The 17998-nt window shown below is 51.1% G+C and overlaps 1 protein-coding gene across 1 annotated transcript in view; it reads right to left on the bottom strand.

The window, feature by feature from the left end:
- Positions 1-1577: 1577 nt before the first annotated feature.
- The window catches only part of PFDN1 (prefoldin subunit 1), a 31423-nt gene continuing 15002 nt past the window's right edge, over positions 1578-17998 (bottom strand). Inside the window, exons 3-4 of the mRNA XM_083871993.1 lie at positions 17502-17586; positions 1578-1741 (exon numbers count right to left, since the gene is read on the bottom strand). Coding sequence (XP_083728119.1) covers positions 1658-1741; positions 17502-17586 — 169 coding nt within the window. The 3' untranslated portion in view covers positions 1578-1657. The remainder of the gene's footprint in view (positions 1742-17501; positions 17587-17998) is intronic.

Genomic DNA, 17998 nt, shown 5'->3' with positions numbered 1-17998 from the left:
TCTGCAGGGTGGGCCATCCCCTCTGGTGCTGCCTGTCCTTGACCTCCTGTGGGCACTGACACTGTAGGTGGGAGTCCTTGGTATGGCATCTCCACACCCCTCATCCCACACAGGGCAGCACAGTCAGGTTTTTGGGATTTTTTCCCTTCTGGAACCAGGGCCCTCTCCAGCAGCTCCTGGGACAGCAGAGCTTGGAGAAGCACAGGCTGAGCTGCTGTGTGTGTGCAGCAGCAGCCCCTGGGGCAGGGCTGGTCCCAAGCTGTGATCCATCATCCTGTGCTGCAGAGCAGAGGCTTGCAGGAGGTAAATTAATGGGTAAGAAGAGAAAAGCCATGGATTAATCTAGTGCTGAGGATTTAGAGCTGAAGCTGTTCCATGGCACGCCGGGCTAGAAAAGGGATAAAAAGCTTTTGTCTGCAGAACAGTGGGGAAAACCTACTGCTACTTCCATGGGGGTGTGTCCCACCCTGCTGCTCCCCCAGCCTTGGGAGCAAAGCCCACCCTGGTGTCCTGACAGACACTGACATGGCATTGCCTGGAGATCACCCAGGGATCTTGCCCTGTTTGAAAGGGCATTGCACTCCTGTCCCTTGGTTGTGCAGCCTCGGGGCTCTATACAGCTCCACTGTGGGCTCAGCAGTGCACTTTGGGGCTCTGGTCTGGGGCAAGCTCATGTGTTTGGGGTGGATGAGAGTCTCTTGCAATTCCCAGGAGCCTTCATCTGGGGGCTGCCCCTCTGCAGCCCTAAGCTCGGGTCTGTGGCCTTTTTCCCAGAGGTCCCCGCCCGGGAATGAGCACTGTCGCCTTCCCTGTCACGGTCACTTCTCTGGCAGCTGTCAGGAATCAGGAGTGGAGTTCCTGGGTCGCCCTCCGTGAGAAGGAAGTGGAGTGGGAGCCTGGGGGCAGCGAAGGGCCAGCCCAGAGTGTGAGAGCAGCCGTGTGCCCATGGGGTGACAGCACCGGGGGGCGGTAACGGGCCCTGCAAACTCCGGGATCCCGGGAGCCGCTGGAAGGCGCTGGGGAGAGCGGCGGGGCCGGGCCGTGCGCTGCCCAAAACGGCCACACGGTGGCGATGTCCGGCCGCGCACCGCCCGCTCTGCTGGGACGGCGGGAATGGAGCGGGACAGCGGGAATGGAGCGGGAAAACGGGAATGGAGCGGGACAGCGGGAATGGAACAGAACAGCGGGAATGGAGGGGGAAAACGGGAATGGCCTGGGACAGCGGGAATGGAGGGGGACAGCAAGAATGACCCAGGGCAGCAGGAATGACCCAGGAAAGCTGGAATGACCCGGAGCAGTGGCAATGACCACCCAGCACAGGCTGTCTGGGCCTGAGCCGGTTCCCATGCCCATGTCTGTGCCTGTGTCCGTGGTTGTGTCTGTGCCAGCCCTGCCCATCTCCCTGTTCCCCCAGCACCCGTCCCCAGCAGGACGTTCCCCAGTGCCCACACCAGGCACCTGGCCGTGGGTCTCCTCAGGATGAGGGTACAGCAGGGATGCCCTGCAGGCCCCTCACCCCAACTCCCTCCACCACCCCATTTGTCCATCACACCCATGCAGGGAGAGCAGAGCTGTGCTGTGTGCCACAGCAGTGTTTTATTAAGGTGGGGTGGGAGGGTCAGGCAGTGGGGCTCAGCCAGAGCAGCCAGGGGTGCCACTACTGAGCCCTGCGGGCCATCAGCATCTCCCGGATATTGTCTTCTGCTTCCTTCACACTCCGCTCCAGGTACGACTTCTTCTGCTGCAAGGCACAAACCAGAGGAAAGTCAGGATCCCCCCAGCCCTGCCAGCACAAACCTGGGTGCCAGGGCACAAAGCCACCCAGGCAGAGCTGTGGGTGCTGCCAGGGGCACCCACCACACTGTAGGTGTCCCAGGTGGGGACAGCAATTACAAATTCCCAGAGGCACAGGGGCACGGCAATGTTTACACAAATTGAATTTTGTTCCCCCTGAAACCTTCTCAGAGCTGCTGGGGTTGTTGCAACAGTGACACTGCAAAAAATGGGAGCCACGAACCTCAGCAAGGAAGGAAGTCAAATCAGATCCTATAATTCTTGGAGTCTAGAAAGAGGCTGACATGCCAAGGCCTCCTTATGGATACAGAGCAAAGCCCTCTCCTTGGGCACAAAAGGTTCTTTTTCCCAGCTGGGCCATTTTCTAACCCTATATCCACCTTTCTATCAGCAATTCCCTGGCATCGTCATCAAATGCGTGGTTCCTTAATCATCTATAATTAGGCTGGGCTTGGCAGGGAAGCAGCCCCAAGCCATGCATCCCAAGATAGGAATTCAGCATGCAGCGTTTTTTCCTGCTAGTCTGGGTGCTCCTCTGTGGCTGGAAAATCAGCACTTGGCTCTTTTGACTATTTTCTCTGGGTTTCCAAACAACAGACACAACAGTCTCCTCGGTGTTGCTGTGAGCACAGGCTCCCGTGCTGCCCATGTAGAGCCCTGCTCGGGCCATGCCCGCACTGGCAGGAATTAAATGTGTTGAATTCCAGCAGTCCAGGCCTCTGCCCAGAGCATCCTGCCAGAGGCTCTACCAGTCACCTCCCCAGTGCCAGGAACCCAGTACTGCAGCAGTGGCCCCCAAAGCCCACTCAAACCAAGGACAGGCGAAGGGCAAGGACTGATGTTGCCCTGAGAGCCTCACCCTGACTTCTGTAAGCCCATGGGGCTTGCAATGCTGAAAATCCATTAGCCTGTAGAGCAGTCCTGCTGCCACCACTGCCCCTCGGTCCCTTTGCTGTGGCACAGCTGCACACTCAGCTGGAATGTCCCTGCCATGGGGACATCGCTACGAGCCCTGCTGCTAAAGGCTCTAGGGTTTGTTTAAACACTGAAAGCTGCTCGTGACAGCCAGGGGCCAGGGTTATGGCCCAGGGTTCCTTGTCCCTCTCCATGGTCCCCAGGCACGTGGGGTCCCTTTCGCTTAACAGGAACTGCTTTTGAGGAAACCACAGGGAGAAGAAGAGCAGCCACAGGTTCCCACTGCCAGTGACTCAGTGACACAGGAGCAGGACTCTGTCACCGCCGCACTGTCCCCATGCTGCCCGCACAGACGTCGAGGGATTTCACACACAGGGAACTGACTCTGAGGGCAGCAAGAGGAGACAGGCCCAAAAAACCCTTGTGGCTCCAAGCTCCACCTCAGTCTGCTGACTGGAGGAGAGTGGCAGCAGTTGAGCTGACTTCTAGAGTCAACTTAAAAAAACAAAAACAAAAACAAAACAAAACAAACAAACAAAAAAAAACAACAAATAACTTTTTAAGGCTTTTTCTTAACACCATTAAATTAGTGCATGAAATGGTCCTGTCCTCTCCCCAGCCCGTCTCCTACTCCCACCAGGCAGCAGGAGACAGCTCCAGAGAGCAGCTCTCCATAGGCACGCTGTCCAGCAGGACTGGGAGAGCCCAAGAGAATTTCAGACATCTCAGGAAGCCTTGCTGGTGCCCGTGTGGGCCCCACTTCCATGAGGACTAGGGACCCTGACAGAGCAGAGGAGCACCCACATGGCCCACATGTGGACCCACAGTGCTCACCCTTGCACAGTGACATGCTCTGCCCTCCCCATGGCAAAGGGCCTGGGTTTAAGGCCCTTTCTGCATTCAGGCAGCACCTGCAGTCCCAGGTAGGGCAGTATTCAGGGAACTTTTCTTTCCCTCAGTGGGTCTCCTTGGTTACCTGACTTTTGAGGCACAAGACTCTGGGCTGGTCCCAGTGCTTCTACTCCCTCCCAGAAGCAGTTTCCAGGAAGTCCCATCTCTGGGCTCCAGGAGCATCCTTTGAGTATCAAGGGGAGCCCTGCACCTCAGCCAGGGGGCTGCAAACTCCCCAAGCTGTCCTGCAGCCAGGCAGTCCAGCCGGCACAGGGGCTGGCTCCCCCTCCAGCCCACAGCCCTGAGCACAGGCGAGCCAGGAGCAGACCGGCGCCACATTTTCCGAGACACGTGGCAGGAGCGAGGTGTTTGTTCCCCAGGAAGGGGGAACTGCAGCCCGGGCTCTGCTTCGGTAATCACGGGAGGAGGAGCAGGAGCGTGTGTACAAACCCCTCCTCACTGCGATTACCGGGGTCTAGACAGGAAACTCCGTCTCTCCCGGGAACAGCGCCGAGCGAGCGGCTGACACACGCTCTGCCCACTCACACAGAGCCCGGAGACACGACAGCACAGCTCTGAAGTCATGCTGGAGGCTGTTCCGGTCCAGCCAGACCTGCCAGGCTGGTGGTATCTGTTCCCTGAACACCACCCTGCATCCCCAACCCACCTCCAGCTTCCAGCTCACAGCCCAAGTTAACCCTATGTCCTCTGAGCCCCTGGCCTGGGCCAGCTGGGCTTCACCTCAGCACCCACTGAGCTGATGCATTTCCCTGGGAAAATGTGTTTGCTGCTCTGCTACCTGAGCTATGGCAAGTGCAGCCTGTGGGAATTCCCAGGGCAAAGTCAAAACCGCTGCTGGTTTTGGTCCCTCATGAAACCAAAGGTGGCTGCTGCTCTGAAGCCTCAGGTTTCACTTCTACAGCTGTAGCCCCGGTGCTCACAGTCAGGAGTCCAAGGGGACACAGCAGCAGCTCAAGGGGACATGGCAGCAGCCCAAGGGGACACGGCAGCACACTGGCCCTGCACCACTGGCTTTGGTGGCTGCATGACCTGCTGACTCAGAGTTCCTACTCACTCACTCACCACACCAGTGCCCTAAACTGCTCCCACCCTCTCCCAGCTCCTGTGGGCCCGGACAGGTAAAGGTGGGGGCCCAAACCAGCCCCAGATGTGGGGGCCCAAGCCACAGAGCTCCAGGGAAGAACAGAGAAAGGAGACTGGCTTTGAGAAGACATCAGGGGGAAGTTGCCACATGACACTGAGCTCCAGAAAAGCCCCAGCTTCCGGCTGACAGGCAGGGCCAGGCTCCACAGGAGGCTGGGCAGTGACCCTGCTGTGCTGCTGTCCCCCTGCAGTCTCGCCAGGAGTGTGGCAAGGCAGTGACAAGGAAACCGGGAGGACACCACAGGAAGCAGCTGGTGTGTCAGCCAAGGGCTGCAACTGCAGCAAGGGGCCGGTTCCTTTTTCTGGTTCACAACTCCCACAGCCACTTGCTAGAGAATTATTTTACAAAACTCTCTTGTGGGGTGTTACTGAAAGCTTATTTCAGAGGAACAGCCTCTGACCAACACTGCCAGGCCCTGCCAGCCCCCGCTGCTCCCAGGAAAAGGCCAGTGAGTTCCCATGACCCAGGCACAGTTCACTCACACAGGAAGGGAAGACCCAGGGCTGCAGGTCCCGTCACACTGGAGGAGCTTCTCCCCGCCCAGAGTCAGGAAGGGGAGCTGGAGGCTGCATGGAAGAGGGTCTGTGGGAAGGTAGCAGGATTTGCAGCTACAGGTTTCCAGGTGGACAGCACACTTCACATACACTCTAAAACTGAGCCAGCTGACCTGCTCCAGCCCAGGACATGCTCATCCTCACTTCTTCCTGCCACAGGCCACCCATCAGTTCTCATGCACTTTCTCCTCTGTGCTCACAGCCCCCTGATGCCCCTTCTGCCCCCTACAGAAAGGGTTCTGCCACCTGCACTGGGACACATGGCCACTGCCACAGCTCAGCGAGGTCTGGCCACCTGCAGAACACTGACAGGGTACAAACCCCCCAAAATCCAGTGCAGCCAATGCCTCCCAGCCTGGTTTCCTAATTCCTTTAGGCAAATACCACTCCCAACACCAGTTCCTTTGCCAGGCAGGAAGGGCTGCAACGCTTGGGAACAAGACAAACCACAGCCCTGATGATCTGTCTCAAAACTAGCCCCAAAGGAAGTGTTCTCACCTAAATCTGCTTTCTGGAAACAGAATTGCCATGCTAATAGTTGTCTGGCACCAGGATGGAGGGCAAGAAGATCCCTCCCTGGGCAGCAGAGCCAATCCCAGCACATCCTGGAAGGTCAGAAACTGGACTTTGTACCTCTCCTACCCCTAAGTATAGATGTATCACCAACCTGGCCCATATTTTCCACTGCCACCTCTCAGAAGCCTTCTCCACCTCCAAGGCTTCCTGCAGCCTTCCCAAAAAAGGTGTGTGGGGCAAGGGGTGCACTTGTGTGTGGTTCAGTACAGCTACATGGACTAGAAACACCATCTCCCATAGGTGGAGGTGCAGCCAAAAATGGGACTGACCACTCACACAGCTCCATCCAACAGGCAACACACATCCATCTCCCAGGAACCCTTCCCAGGAGGAATGGTGGCTGTCCAGCTGACAGCTCCACAGACAGAGCTGCAGGGCCTGGCAGGGAAGGCACCACCAGCCCCAGCCCTGCCTGTGAGGAGGAGAAGGGAGGGCAGGGCACTGATATGCACTGGGCCTGGTGGGATGCAATGCCAACACATTCCCAGGCACCAAATGGCTTTGGGGCTGCAGGCAATGGCTTTGGGGGGTACAGGCAATGGCTTTGGGGGCTCCATCAGCCCCAGCTGCCTCTGTGTTTGCTGGCAGAGGAAGTGCAGATTCCTGGAAGCACCAGCTTGGCCAGCCCCAGCCAGAGGCAGCACCACGAGCCAGCCCTCACTGTGCACACTCCTGGCCAAGGTGTGCTGGCGTGGCCAGCCTGTGCCCTGGCACGGGTGGCTGCAGCCAAACAACATCACAGGACTCACCCCTGGCACCACCCTGTTCCTGGGCTCTCCCCTGCCCTTCACTCCCCATCACAAGCAGTGCCTGCTCCCTGACCAGCTCCACACTGTTTGCTTTTGGCAGCAGCTGTGGAAAGACTAGATTGAATGCAAATACAATTACAGCTCACACCCTGAAGAAGAAAAGGAGCTGTGGTTAACAGAAGTGGCCCGTGGCCTTTTGACACGGGAAGTCACCTCCTGCTCCAGGCTCCCACCTCCACTCCCATTGCATCACGCTGCTGCAGAGGCCGGAGCTTCTCCAGATGACGCACCCGGACCTGGCATTCCTGGCAGATTAAAGAGCCAGCATCCACAGATTCCACAGCAAGAAAAAACTATTAATCAGCTTTTCTTGGATGGGCTTTTGATGATCAAAGCACTGTCTTCCCCCTAGCACTGTGATTCAGACTCCTCTGCCCTCAGGGAGAGCGGGTTGGCCGCCACCAGCCCTGCATGTGGCAGGGCTTGGCTGGAGCCCGTGGTTCAGTGAACAGGACACAGCATTCTCAGCACTGCCAAGAGCCCAAACTGCCCTCTGCTCCCACAGGGAACAGACACGGCAGCCCTGCCCATCCATGCTGCCATACCCTCCCCCTCACAGGTGAGTTTCCTGTGTCAAGTCATGGTTTATCATTCAACATCAACTTTTGCTCTTCAAATTCCACTCCTCTCACGTCACCTCTGCAAATGAAAGAAAGCTCCAACCTCTGACCTGCAAACACAGATTTGCTTAAGCCCAAACAAAAATGTTTCCATGGATATTTAAGGATCTAGTATTGGAACATGCCTATTCATTTCAGCCTGTTCTTTTTTGGTTTTTTAAACTGTTTTTCTATAAACTTGTTTTACACTCAACTTGTGAGGACAAAACAAGCTGGCAGGTCCTTCCCAGAAAATACCTCCTTTCCCATGGCTCTCAGCATGCTTGGCTACCAGCCACCAGATTCTGGCATCCCACTCTCACACTCAGAAGGCTTCTGTTGAGGAATGCTGCAGTCTTCAGGCATGATGCAGTGCCTCAAACAGGAGCCCTGAGACAACTCATCTTGTGACACCTCAGTAAACCTGTGGCTAGCCAAGAGCTTCTGTATCCCCCAACCTCCCCTCAAACCATTTCTGGCATTCCCTGAGGGCTCTGTGGGAAAGTGAGCTAGATCCTGAGCTGGAGTTGGGAGCACGTGGTTGACTGGAGAAGGATCTTGCTTGGGAGGATGGCAAACTGTGCTGCCTGTGCACTGGGGGCCAGACAGCAGCAGCCTGAGCTGCCCTCACTGCTGGGGCAGCCACTGCTGTTCAGGGGTTGGCAGTGCCCAAACTCCCTGTGGAGAGCAGCCCTCCAAGCCCTGGCAGGCACAGCCTGGGCAAGGCAAACATTCAGACTAAGCTCATGGATGATGATGTGCTGAGGACATGTGCTCTGTTTAACGGGATTTCACTTGGAACCCCTGAACAGGAAGCAGGTGGACCTGCTGAACAGCACCAGCTGCTCCTGCTCCATGAGAAGCCAAAGTAGTGGACACCAGCAATGGGGTGGGGTTGGTCTGCAGGCAGCCCTACGCCCTGGTGGGTCCACCCAGCACTGGTCCTCACCCAGTTCAACACTGGCACATGTACACACTGGGAATTACCACTCTACAGCAACCACCAAATATTTAGATACACTCCAAGACTTTCCAAGCAGTTATTGCCTCAGGAAGTTGCCCAGAGTTTGCTCAAGAATGAATGGCCTGGAATAGGAAAGGAGCCCAGCTGGTTTCTGACGCCAGCTGCTGACAGAAGTGTGATGCCATATATCAAGAGGAGAAGTGATGATTCAGACCCTGCTGTTTTTCCTCATCTCTTCCTTCCACAAGGTAACGGGGACCCACAGTCACTTCAGAACTACCTGGGTTAGAGTGTAGAAGAGAAAACATCAAGCATACAACTACATTTGCCAACTCAAGAGAACCCTTAGAAGCACCTGCCTAAAGAGCTGCTGGTGGAAATGCACCATCATCATGTACTGATCCTACCACAGCACAACCAGCTGGGCTTCCCCCATCCTTACAGAAGCACCTCGAGGAACATACTCTGAAAAATCTAAGCTGGAAAAGCCCCCATTAACTTCCATACTTGGTGCCTTCAAGAGAAGAAGGGGCAAGGTAAGGCCAGGCTGCCTGCCAGCCTTTCTGCCTAACCCCAGCCTCGTGGCAGCAGCACTTCACATGGACCCACTGTCTGAGTCACAGCACAGCTTCCAGCAGAGATGGAGATAGTTGCTCTTGGTGAGTGGGAAATGACAGATTATTCCAGTGAACTCCTGCACCCTAGCCTGATGTGAACTACTACAAAAGCAGCTCGATGTCAACCTTTCAGTAGGTGGCAGCAGAAATGTATTATCAACTCAAAGGATTCCTTTAGGGATACAACTGGCACGATTCCTCAGTTAGAGCAGTTTCCAGGAGTACATTGCTCCAGGTCAGATACTGTGCCCTCACCAGGTTATGACAGCAGAGTCAGGTCAAACAGAGAACTTGGGGAGGGGAAACTCACACAGATCCTGAAAAACCCCACGATCTGTTTTGGCGGAAGCGTCCCTCACCAAACTGCCTCTTGCAAAATGTGGTAAGTTCCCTAACCCAGTGCCTCAGTTTCTGTGGTCCTGTAGAGCTGGTGTGGCTCATCGGGATTCCTCCTGGCAGTAGGACTTTTGCAAAACCGTACCACACCTTTCAGCTCTTGCAGTCCTGGCCAAACAAAGCCACTTTAAAAGAAAAATCATTTCCATATATTTCAAAAACAAATCAGCAACAAAAAGATGGTGTCAGCTCCCAACTAGGCAGCATCCCCCCCCAGTTCAGACAGCCCTGAACTCAGAGCAGCTACATGCCACCACCAAGGCACCAGGGACAGGGCAGGGGGTGACCCAGGCAGTGGGGACAGCAGGAAGCGTGACGTGAGGACTGCCTTGCATACCTGGGAGCAAGGTGTGGCTTTGTACAGCTGACTCAGGGCTGGCTCAGGGCTCCAACAGGCAGCAGCACGCTTTCCAAATAATCGTTTCCTGTTCTCCCCAGGCGAGATGCAGGAGGAGATGGAAGCAGGGTGGAAGTTTATCGGGCACAGATAATCCCCCTCTCCAGAGCTGCCTGGCACAAAGGCAGCCAGGAGCCACTGCAGGGGCCTGGTGACTAAGGCAAGGACAGCAGTGCAGTTTGTGACTAATTATTACTCATGCAAGGAGGAATTTGGAGAGGGACCCACATTCAGCTCAGCTCGTTGCTTTGGATACTTCTGCAGCCATAAGCACAAAGGAGAGCTTTGACAATGAATCAGACCCTCTCTGCTCTAAAATGACAGACTTATCAACCAACTTGGTGTTAAAATTATTTCAGTGTAACCATAAAGGCAGCTTCATGCTAATCAGAGGAAACATGCTATGTTTTCAGGCTCAGACAACTAAATGTAGGTTCCTGGATGGACAAAACCATTTAGATACAGCAGCAGAAGTGGGGTTTTATTACTGCATAATGTGCTCCAGTTTCCTCTGAATTACAAAGGAACATGAGTGTACTGGCAAGAGTTGCTTGAAAAGTTTTCTCTGTTAGGTTGTTGGGGTTTTTTCAATCAAGAGTGATCCCCTCCCTCCCAAAAAACCTCAAACAAGTTCTGAGATGCCTTTATTTTGAAAGCATGTCTATAACTAGCCTCTAAAGGACTTAAAAGGAAGCAAATAACACCCATGTTAACTATTCTCTTGCCTTTAAAATCTACAATTATCAACCTGAAAATAAAGGTATGAACAGTGAAAGCAAAGTCATCAAATTCCAGTTCTTCCTTCATAAAGCCTGTGCCCTCTCAGCTGGTTTGTGTGCTTACTTTGCAGTCTGCAGTACAGGGAAGACTAACAAAGAATTACTAATTAAACAACTGCTTGCAAAAATATGAGAGTTTGAAAACTTGTAACAGTGAATGATTGCTCCAAATGAGAGATCCAGCCTTGCCACTGCATACCCATACACATGTGATGATATAAATACACGTCATTGCACTCAAATCAACATTACCCACAACCATTCTTCATAAAAACGTGGTGAGACATTAGTTTTTAAAAGCCATCCCAGGCCTAAGGTGGCAGATGACCCCTCTAGAGAGCTGGGAATCCCCTTTCCCCTTTGAAATGTGAGATTTTCTTTTCCCTGAGCCTCTAAGATTCCAACATCGTGTTTTGCAACCAGTGACTTGTGCACTATTTAACACATGACAAGCTTCTTACACAATTTTCAAAGCAGAACATACTGTTATTTGATCTTTATCTAACAAATTTAACAATGGACTAAGAGCCAACTTTTAAACAGGTCCACCTCCTTCCCTGCAGATACTGAGGCACTTGCTGCCTTTAAAATCTGCAAGGTGCTGGCTGCACACAGCTGATTTCCATCTGTCTGTGATGAGAGGTGACAGTCACACAACAGAGAAACACCCATGAAGTTCAGCTGTAAGAATCCAATCCTTTGGCCACCCTCATTTCTGACAAACAAGACGGACCTTGAGGCTCTGAACATTAAAATCCAAGTGAAGTGAATGATTCCTCACAGCTGTGAAAGCCTGTTCTTCATGTAACCATCAGCAGAGTCAGTTTAGGGAACAGAAAGAAATAGAGCAGCATTAGCTATGCTCCAATTCCTCCAGTATTTACCTTAAATTGTGTGGCCCCAGTCCAATGTCAGAGGGCCTCTCCACAAAGCAGGATTTTGTGCTAGTAGTGTTAGCTCTGCATCCATTACACTCTCAACCTCCTCAATGCTTTGTCATTTTGAAGCCTATTTTTCTCATTGCTCAGAGTATCCTTCATTTCAAAACTCAGGAATGAGAACACAGATTCTCCTCCCTGTAAGACAGCCAGACCTATAGGGAAAAAACCTGAGCTTTGGCTACTCCCTTCTTCAAAACAAGGCTCTCATGGAGGGCAGCCCACTGGTAACAGCTCTGCCCATGCAGGCTGTGCTCTGCCATCCCAAGGGAGTGCCTGTAGATGCTCCACAGCTGACAGGCAGGCAGCTGGACCACCCATGTCCTCAAAAAGCAAGCTAAGCCTGCAGTTTTGCAGCCTGAAACACAGGAGCAACCCTCAGCGAGGGCACAGACTCAGACATGACATGACACCAGCCAAGGGAGTCAAGATGAAACACATTTCCCAGGAACGTCACCAAGTCCAGATGTGTCCAGAAGGACCTGCCCAGACATCTACAGCTGCCTCTGACACCCAAAGCCATGCAGAATGCTGGGTATTGCCTGGCCTGGTCCCCACCAAGGGTCTGTTGAGACTCTGCAGCTCATCTTCACCCTAACATCCATCACTTGTAGAGATCCCATAGCTTCCTCCTAAAACGTCCACATAAGCCCAAATACTAATCCTACAGGGTAAAGGCGCTTCCGTATTCCACCTGTCCCCACATTAGGTGTCCTGCCTCCTTCTACAGCAAGCAGAGGGACTGACCTTGCCTATGGACACAGGGGGAAACAAGGGGCAACTTCAGTGGCAACGTGTGTTTAAAATCCCGCCCCGGTACGTGCGCACATGGCAGCAATGGAATGAGGGAACAACACCTTCATCCAAAGTAGAATCTGCTCCAGGCTAATGCACAGAGAGTTATTCTTGAGGCTTCCCCTCTCCAAAGCAAACAGGAGCATTCCTTATTTCCCCCCGTTTAGTTAAAAAGCCCACTACGCATTCCTGGGCACTGGCCTACCCCAAGCAAACCGTGCAATGAGAACTTCTGCACTGTAAATCCCTGGAAGAAACTGGTCTAACTTGGGAACAGCCTAACAATTGGTACCTTCTGATGAGCCCTTCGTGGTCTGCAAAGAGCACCACAAATCTCAAGAGACTTGTTTTCACATCGTTAAAGCCACCCACAGAATTGGCCTCCACGCTGAGAGTTTCAGTAATAAAAAATGAAGGAGAGTTGCCACCAGAGCACATCAGAGGCTGGGGCCACACCGAGCAGGTCCATCCCAGCCATACCTGCCTCAGGCTCCAGAGCTTCTCCCCAGCCACACCTCACCTGCCAAAATCTTTGTTCCCACAGGGGAAGAAAACACTGCCGTGGCAACTGTCAGAGCCAACTCGTGGCGGGGGGAACACCACCACTCCACCTCAGGGCTGCAGAAAAGCCATTTTAAGGCTCCCAGAAAAGAAGATTAGAGAAATGGAAGCCGCAGTACGAGCAAGACTGTGCTGAGGGAAGAAGTCAATGGTCACCTTAAGGCATTTCAGTGCAGTCACTGTGTAACTTCATCACCTTTGCAAACACCACCTGAGGCTTTAAACATGGAGCACAGCAGTGTTTGAGAGCACAGCATTCCTCCTTCCACCAGGAAGGAGAGCAAAGACATTTTCTGCATGGGATAGGGAAATTGGACATGGTGTTTTAGGGCTCGCATGAAGGATTTCTGAATTAGAAATCAAGCCTTTAGGTACAGCTTTCTTGATTATATTTTCTACTCCAGGCAGCCAGAGAAGAAACCAACTGACCCTTTATCTCAGCAGCAGTAAACTTTCAGTCCCCCACAGGCATGTGAAAGAATTGCCTGGGAAACAAGCACACAGCTACACTGTGGTCAGAGTTTAAAAACAAAATCCAATTCACCCAGAAAGCTGCAGGTTGCTTTTGCCCTTTTCCCGAAGGAGCTAAATTCAGTGGCACACAGCAGACGGAGCTGCCCAGCAGAGCCTCCCCCTTATTTGTTATTTTTAGCAATTTAGTCTGACAACGCCTGACAACTAAACAAGCTGAATATAGCAGGAGAGAAGGGGACTATCAGATATTATCAGAGAAAGCACACAGTGATAATCACTTTCTCCACCCCTAATGAAGAATCAATTTTCCATGTCTTTATAACATCATAGAGTTTGTTCTTTTTAAAATGCCACATTTAAAAACAGAATCCATCTAGCCCTACAATGGAAACGGATAACATTTCCTGAAACAAAGCATTGTTCCACCCCTCACATATCATGTTTCCTTAAAAACAAGGGAAGAAAAACATTACTTGGTTTTTCTCCTAATACTGCACAAACATTGCTGAGCTAAAAAGAGTCTGTGCTCATCCCTTTAGAATGCTTTCAAAATAGATTTAACACATACCCCTTGTACCGTGAAACACAACAAGAATTTGATAGTATCAGGACTGGAAAAATCCAATGGCTCCTGCTAAGCAGGACGTGTCCCATATCGGTGTGAGGGAGCTGAGGGCACCAATCTCTGGAGGTTCGGGTAACCCCACTGGCACAGCCTGCCAGCAGGCACAGCTATTGTGCCAGCAAGCCTGGGGAGTGTGTTTGGATTCCAAAGGATTAGATACAAGTTGTGAAGTTCAGAATGCCACACAGGTGCCTATGCAGTTGACAGGCTGAGAACATTGGGGCTGTTCAGCCTGGAGAGGAGAAGGTTGTGTGGAAACCTCATAGCACCTTCCAGGACCTGAAGGGGCCTACAGGGAAGTCAGAGAGATACTCTCCATCAGGAACTGGAGTGCCAGGACAAGGATCAATGGGTTCAAACTGAAAGAGGGGAAATTTAGATGGGAAATTAGAAAGAAATTCTTCACTAATTGAGGGTGGTGAGGCCCTGGCATGGGTAGCTCAGAGAAGCTGTGGCTGCTCCATACCTGGAGCAACCTGCTCTGGTGGAAGGTGTCCCTGCCCATGGCAGAGGAGTGGAGTGAGATGATCTTTAAAGTCATCCAAATCTTTCCAACCAAAACCATTCTGTGATATATATATACTTGGATATATTCACATCCACACACAGCTTTAACAAGCAGGGTAAAGCTACCTTTGGTTTTCCTCAAATAAATTCTGCAGAACAACTAACTGTCCCCTTATCCACGCCCAGACCCTTCAGTGATTTCAGAACACAGCTCCTCTCACAAGCATAATGCGTGTCCCAGCCAAGCCTTTACTTTCCCAGCCCTTCACAAGGACAGGTCTGACTGTCCTTGCTGCAAGGAGGCCAAATCAGCAGTACCCCACCAATTTTGTGATGCTGCCTTCAAAAACACAATGAATGCACTGCTTCAACAGTGGAGAAACCCATGAGAGGGAAGCGAGGGCAAGGGAATGACTGCCATCATGTACTGCAGTGGAGAGTGTCAGAGGGAGAAAAGGGACAAAACTCCTCAGTTTTCAAAGTTCACTGGCAGCTGGGAATGTCAGCAAAACCACCTCACACCTCTGAAGCAAATTAAAAACATATTTTCAGGAACAGGCAGCTGGAGATCTCCTTGCTATGCAGCTGGCTGGATTTCCAGAAGAGCTCAGCAGTGAATTCAGCCCTCCTCTGCAAACTCCTCTGCAAACAGCACCAAGGTAGAGGGGAGAGCATTTCTCAGATGCAGGCATGTATCAAAAAATACACATTTCACAATCCCTTGGCAATAATGTCATCATAGCAAAGCACAATTGCCTCAAGCTCAGCTATATGAGCAATGAGATCAGCCGCAGTGTAGGGTACTGGGGGATTGCTCTGACCAGCCTGATTCAGCTTGTGCAAAGTGAGAAATTAAGTCATAAGGTAGTTAACAATGTAAAATATAAACCCAAGCTTTACAATCCTTCCAGTTTTAATAATGAATGGAGAGATGTTTAACCTTTCTTGGTTTGATATTTATTTTACAATGATGTGGTGGAAGCACAAGGTCACAAAGTTTCACATTCTTTCCTGCTTCGGTCACAGCTTGTTTTCAGGACAGCAAAATCCCCTGCTCCTGTGATTAAGTGCTCGCTGAGTCGGTCTCAGGTATTTCCCCTCAAATCTCAGTTTCCAACTGTTGTCAGCCTAAGTGCTTGTTCTCTTCCATGGGGAATCCCAGGCCTAAGGAAAACCTCTTCACAAAACTGTCACAGCCAACTGGAAGGAGATCAGTTAAAAGATGGACTTGAGTTTTTACTTTAAAACAAACCTTTGAATCTGTTTGCATTCTGAGCCCTACTATTCATAATTAAATAGAAAAACCAGCCCATGTGGCAACCACCTTTCCACTCTAACCACCTTTTGAGACAGTCACTAATTGCTGGAAACTTCAACTCAATGACCATAACCAGAGATTCAGCAACAAAGCAGAAAAACACATCTGTGAAGCAGCCAGTTCTGAGGCTTTGTATAAGAACAGCAAAGGTTATAATTTGTGGGAAATTCCACCCATTCTGCTGAACTCAGTGATCGGGAAGTTCAGGAGGTAAGATAATTCCCCACCAGGAACAGGAAGAAACCCAGATGGCACAGCTGAAGGGCACAGTAGCCAAGAAGCTGACCACAACCCACTGGAGCTGGCAGCAAGGGACCCCAGGGGCAGTTTATAAACAGGCTGCCAGCCACATTCCACCTGCTCCCAAACCCAGAGGTGCTGTGAGCCACATTCCACCTGCTCCCAAACCCAGAGGTGCTGTGAGCCACATTCCACCTGCTCCCAAACCCAGAGGAGCTGCCATGAAATCCTCCAGCCCCAGCTGCAGGGCTGTCTTTGCACAAAGCCACTGGTATCTGGGATGGCTCCAAAGGAGCAAGGATACAACTGCTTTTACCACATAACCATAAAAATGACTATGCCTTGCCTGCACACCCCCTCAGATACACAACCTGTCCATGGAGCACTTGTTTGACCTCTGCAGAAAGAGTTCTCATGGGCAGAAATACAAATCCCCTTAGAGTCTGGCACAGGCAATACAACATCTGGGCATAGACTTGCTCCACAGCTCCTCAGGCAGGCTGAGTCTTAAGAAGGGATTAAAAAAGATACAGACTCAACTTCTGCTTTAGTGTAAGCAGGAGACAACAGATATGGAAATGCACAGGTCTGAGTGGGTTTGACCACAGACTTCCTATTCCTGCTTGTCCCTATTTATTCGGTCTCACATCACTTTCTCCAGAACAATAACATATGGGCAAAGCAGCTTGACACAATTTGGTCTTCGCTTTCTCTGTCATTCCCCAAAGACCAAGAAACAGGGGTTTGTATTAATGATATTTTAGGAGAATTATAAAAAAACAGACACTAACAGCCTTGGAAAAGTACATTTTGCACTTCTTCTCAGAAGAACTGTAAGCTGTATACGCAGCCACAAGCAGATAGTCAAGATTCACCAGATAGCCCATTTGAACACTGGGACTTGCGCAGACATTACTTTTCATTTCCTAGATATCCTTCTCTGCCTTGAATACTCCAACCAGATAAACACAAGAACACAGAAGTGCTCTGACCACACTGTCAAAACAAAGGTCCATCTCCCCACAGATCCACTCTTCAACAGCAGCCCTAAGCTGATGCTTAAGGGCAGAGTGTAAGGACAGGGCAGGCCTATACGGTACTTCCTCCTCATACTTTCCCACCCTCCAGACATTTTTAGCTCTGAGACTTCCTGAGCAGGATGCCATTTCTACATATTTGGTAATTCTCGATGGATTTCTCTTCCATGAATTTGTGCAATTGTTCTGAGCCAGTGTAATCTTTAAATACCCACAGCACTGGCGAAATTTTACATCACTTATCTGCTGCAAATAACCACACAAACATCCTTTTGCTTGTTTTAGACCTTGCTCTTATTAATCTTATTTGAATCTCTCACTCCCAGTTTTCATTCTGGGACACGGAGGGATCAATCCCTACTGGTTTGTAGATCTAGGAAAGGAACCAAGTGCCTTGAGTTACTTGTAGGTTACTTGTAACAGGCACTCTGTTTCATCTAGTTACAATCCTTCAGCATGAAAAGTACAGGATAAAAACAAGAGGCATATCAAAGAGCATCACGCTGACCTTTAATGTTTTACTTTCATCATCACTTGCCAAAAAACTTACCTCTAACTCCTTAATTTTCTCTTCCGCTATTCTCTGTTTTTCTAAGAGCTGGTTATGAATCACTCCTTTAGGCTGAAGAATAAACCTACGAGTGAAAAAGAAGAGACAGAAAAAGTTGGGGGCTTTTTACATCAGTGTTCACCAGCTGCACACAAGTCAAACTTGGCTAAGTGTTCAGCCTCACTCCAATGTTTTCTGCACAGAGACAGGAGAAGTTGCCGTGACAGCTCCCAGAGCCCACCAGGCTGGCCCCAAAGGCTCACCAACCTCACCCATGCTCTGGGAGGATGAACGTGGACACACAGAGATCTCCCTCTATCATTCCCGGTCCTTGAATGATCAGGAAGCAGTTCTGGCACACAGCCAGCAAGGGGAGCCTGTCAGCACCTTCCCTTCAAAGGGATTTAAATCAATTGATGGCACAGAGTCAAGGAAGCCTCTTGACAGGTAAGAGCTGTTTATTAAGGGTTTAGCGCTCACAAGGTAAACAAACCCAA

The sequence above is a fragment of the Zosterops lateralis genome, assembly GCF_965231275.1.
Source record: "Zosterops lateralis genome assembly, chromosome: 14".
Lineage (NCBI taxonomy): Eukaryota > Metazoa > Chordata > Aves > Passeriformes > Zosteropidae > Zosterops > Zosterops lateralis.
Note: the sequence above shows the minus strand (reverse complement) of the source record. Positions and strands in the feature narration are given on the sequence as shown.